The 2,500-nt window shown below is 34.7% G+C and overlaps 1 protein-coding gene across 1 annotated transcript in view; it reads left to right on the top strand.

Annotated features, from left to right (window-relative positions):
- The window catches only part of LOC147381750 (uncharacterized), a 7,062-nt gene extending 4,932 nt beyond the window's left edge, over positions 1-2,130 (top strand). The window contains exons 2-4 of the mRNA XM_086430015.1: positions 1,202-1,345; positions 1,555-1,653; positions 1,828-2,130. Coding sequence (XP_086286141.1) covers positions 1,202-1,345; positions 1,555-1,653; positions 1,828-1,931 — 347 coding nt within the window. The 3' untranslated portion in view covers positions 1,932-2,130. The remainder of the gene's footprint in view (positions 1-1,201; positions 1,346-1,554; positions 1,654-1,827) is intronic.
- Positions 2,131-2,500: the final 370 nt, after the last annotated feature.

Below are 2,500 nucleotides of genomic sequence, written 5' to 3'. Positions count from 1 at the left end.
TCACACTAGCTTACCTTTCTTAGGTCTAGCGTAACTCGTCAATGCGGAATTAAAAGCATATATCCGGAATAGGAGGAAGCCGAAGCTGCTTCTTTTTCCTTCTCTTCGACCCGAAGTTCAGTTCTTTATTCGTATAAATAAGGTTCGGTACAGATCGTATGGAAAATTCAGGAAGGTCCGATCTGATCTCTCTTTGCGTAGGTGCTGGCTAAAGGTCTATGGAGATCTAATGGATTCGTTTCCTTTCGGATCGGAATTAAAAAAAAAAAAAAACAGGCCACAAATTCTTTCTTTATATAGGAAATTAGGGATACTTTATCCCAACAAACCAAATCATTTATTCTAACAGGTTAGGGAATGCCCTTACGAATGAAACATATATTGAAAGAGAAAATATTCGCCTGCGAAAGCTTTAGTTGATTGCTAAGTCCACTTAGAATGATGGAAAACCAGAGATGGGAAGTCAGAGTGAGATCGCCCGCATTCGAATAGAGAGACCTGGAACTAGATCGTTTCGTATCCGGTTCCGGGGACGAAGTAAAGGAGGCGGGCACTCAATAGCAGTTGTTTGGGTCTCATTTTTTTCACCACAAAGAATCACACCCTTTTCCTTATATCTTTTATGGGACTCTACAATGATTTACATGCAGACCCCACTTTTTGATTTTGGCACACTTTATGGTGTTTCAACCAAGTACTAGCAAATAACAACAAACTACCTAGAAAATTTTGTGATTATAGTATTTTACAATGAGTTGTAAGGTTACCAAGCAGGTAAGAGTTTTTTTTTTTCTTTGAACAATATTTTAAAATAATATATTTTCTTGTTTTTCATTCTAAAATAGTTGAATATGAAAGAATTTACCAACCGCCATTATCACCTCTCATAATCAATTATGAGATTGATAATTGATTAGTGCCCTCATAACCCGTTATGAGAATTTAATGTTCGTTAATGATATAAAATGATATTTTGTGATTGTGGACCATTTTCTGATAAAAAAGTTGTTTGTGAAATATATATATGTCTTATTAGTTTGACTTTGGCTGAGTAGAATGGATAGGATCCAGCTGAACTCGGCGATCTCGATAGTTCTTTTGATCATTTGTGGTTCTCCTCAATGATGGATTTGAAGAGAACACTAATTTTTTCTTACTGAACTGCTTTACATGCCATTTATATTATTGTTATTTAATGTAGGACTTGAGAAGGTGGTGGATACAATAGAAGGTTCAATTCCAAAAGTTGAATGGAATTTCGAAGGGATTCACTATTTTGACCACGGAGCGCTCACTGTTCAGTACCTATTTGTTTTGGATGCATTGAATTTCTGTTTCTGGCCTGGTATGCTATTTATATTATCCCTACCATGTTCTAACATTTCTTACTCTCAAAATATTTTGATCAGGATCGGAATGAAGCATTGACCCCAAAATATTCAATTTTTCGGATGGTCTTAGAAGATAGTCTTAGATTTTCTCATTGCCTTGAGAAGAGATTTTAATACTTGATCCCTACACTAATATAACCTTATTATTATTTATCATTGACAGACAAGGATTTGAATTATGATCATTTGGCTTCGGGGCTAAAGGCTGCTCTGGAAAAAGATAAATCTGCATTTGATGCTGATCGTCTGCAAACTTATACTGGTATTTGGCCTCCACTTGAACCTTCATCTTTTACCTCGTGGAAATGTTTAATCAAGTTAGCGTAGTACATCTTTATAATGCTTTGATTGTGGTTGTTAGAAAATGTAGCATTTTCTTCAATGTGTTCACTCCTTTGTTGTTACTTATGGGAATTTGGTTATAAATTGTTGTTAGGTCCTCAACTACGTGAATTGTTGAAATGGCCTCGGCCACTTCCCTTGGAGGATGAACGCGTCCGCTTACTTCATGAGGTACAATTTGTTCGTTATAATTTTTAGACATGTTCTGAAACCTTAATTTTCTAATATTAACATCTAGTTGTTCTGTTCTGAGCCTTTTTTTTTTTTTGTGGTTATTCAGCTTTTTCCATTTGCTTTTTTTATTTTTATAATAAGTAAAAGTATATTATATATAGAATAAAAACTGGTCAAGATGACTAGCCATGACTACAAAAATGTCCAGGGGAAACTAACTATACAAGTTCAATGTAACAAACCCAATCCCAACTTCCGATGAAATCTTCAAAGAGAACTCCCCTAAATTCACTAAATAGCTTACAGCACAGAAAAAAAAGAAAAAAGAAAAGCAAAGAAAAGAAAATTAATGTTGAAATGATGATATCCTGAACATGTTGCTCCTTTTCAAACACAAAACAATACCTCTCTTCCCAAATCCCTAACAATCTGCAAATTAAAACTCCATAAAATTCTGTTCAATGCAAAATGAGTAGTGATGAATAGCCAAGATTCAAAAAAATCCCAGATGGAAGAAGGGAAACAAATTGAAACTCCAAAAAGTGCTGTAAAATGAGACCATATTGTAAGGAATTCAACCCGAAATTCCCAAC

This window comes from Akebia trifoliata, unplaced genomic scaffold (assembly GCF_017979445.1).
Source record: "Akebia trifoliata isolate Shusen 1 unplaced genomic scaffold, ASM1797944v1 Contig00278, whole genome shotgun sequence".
NCBI lineage: Eukaryota > Viridiplantae > Streptophyta > Magnoliopsida > Ranunculales > Lardizabalaceae > Akebia > Akebia trifoliata.
This window is presented reverse-complemented; position numbering and strand designations above follow the sequence as displayed.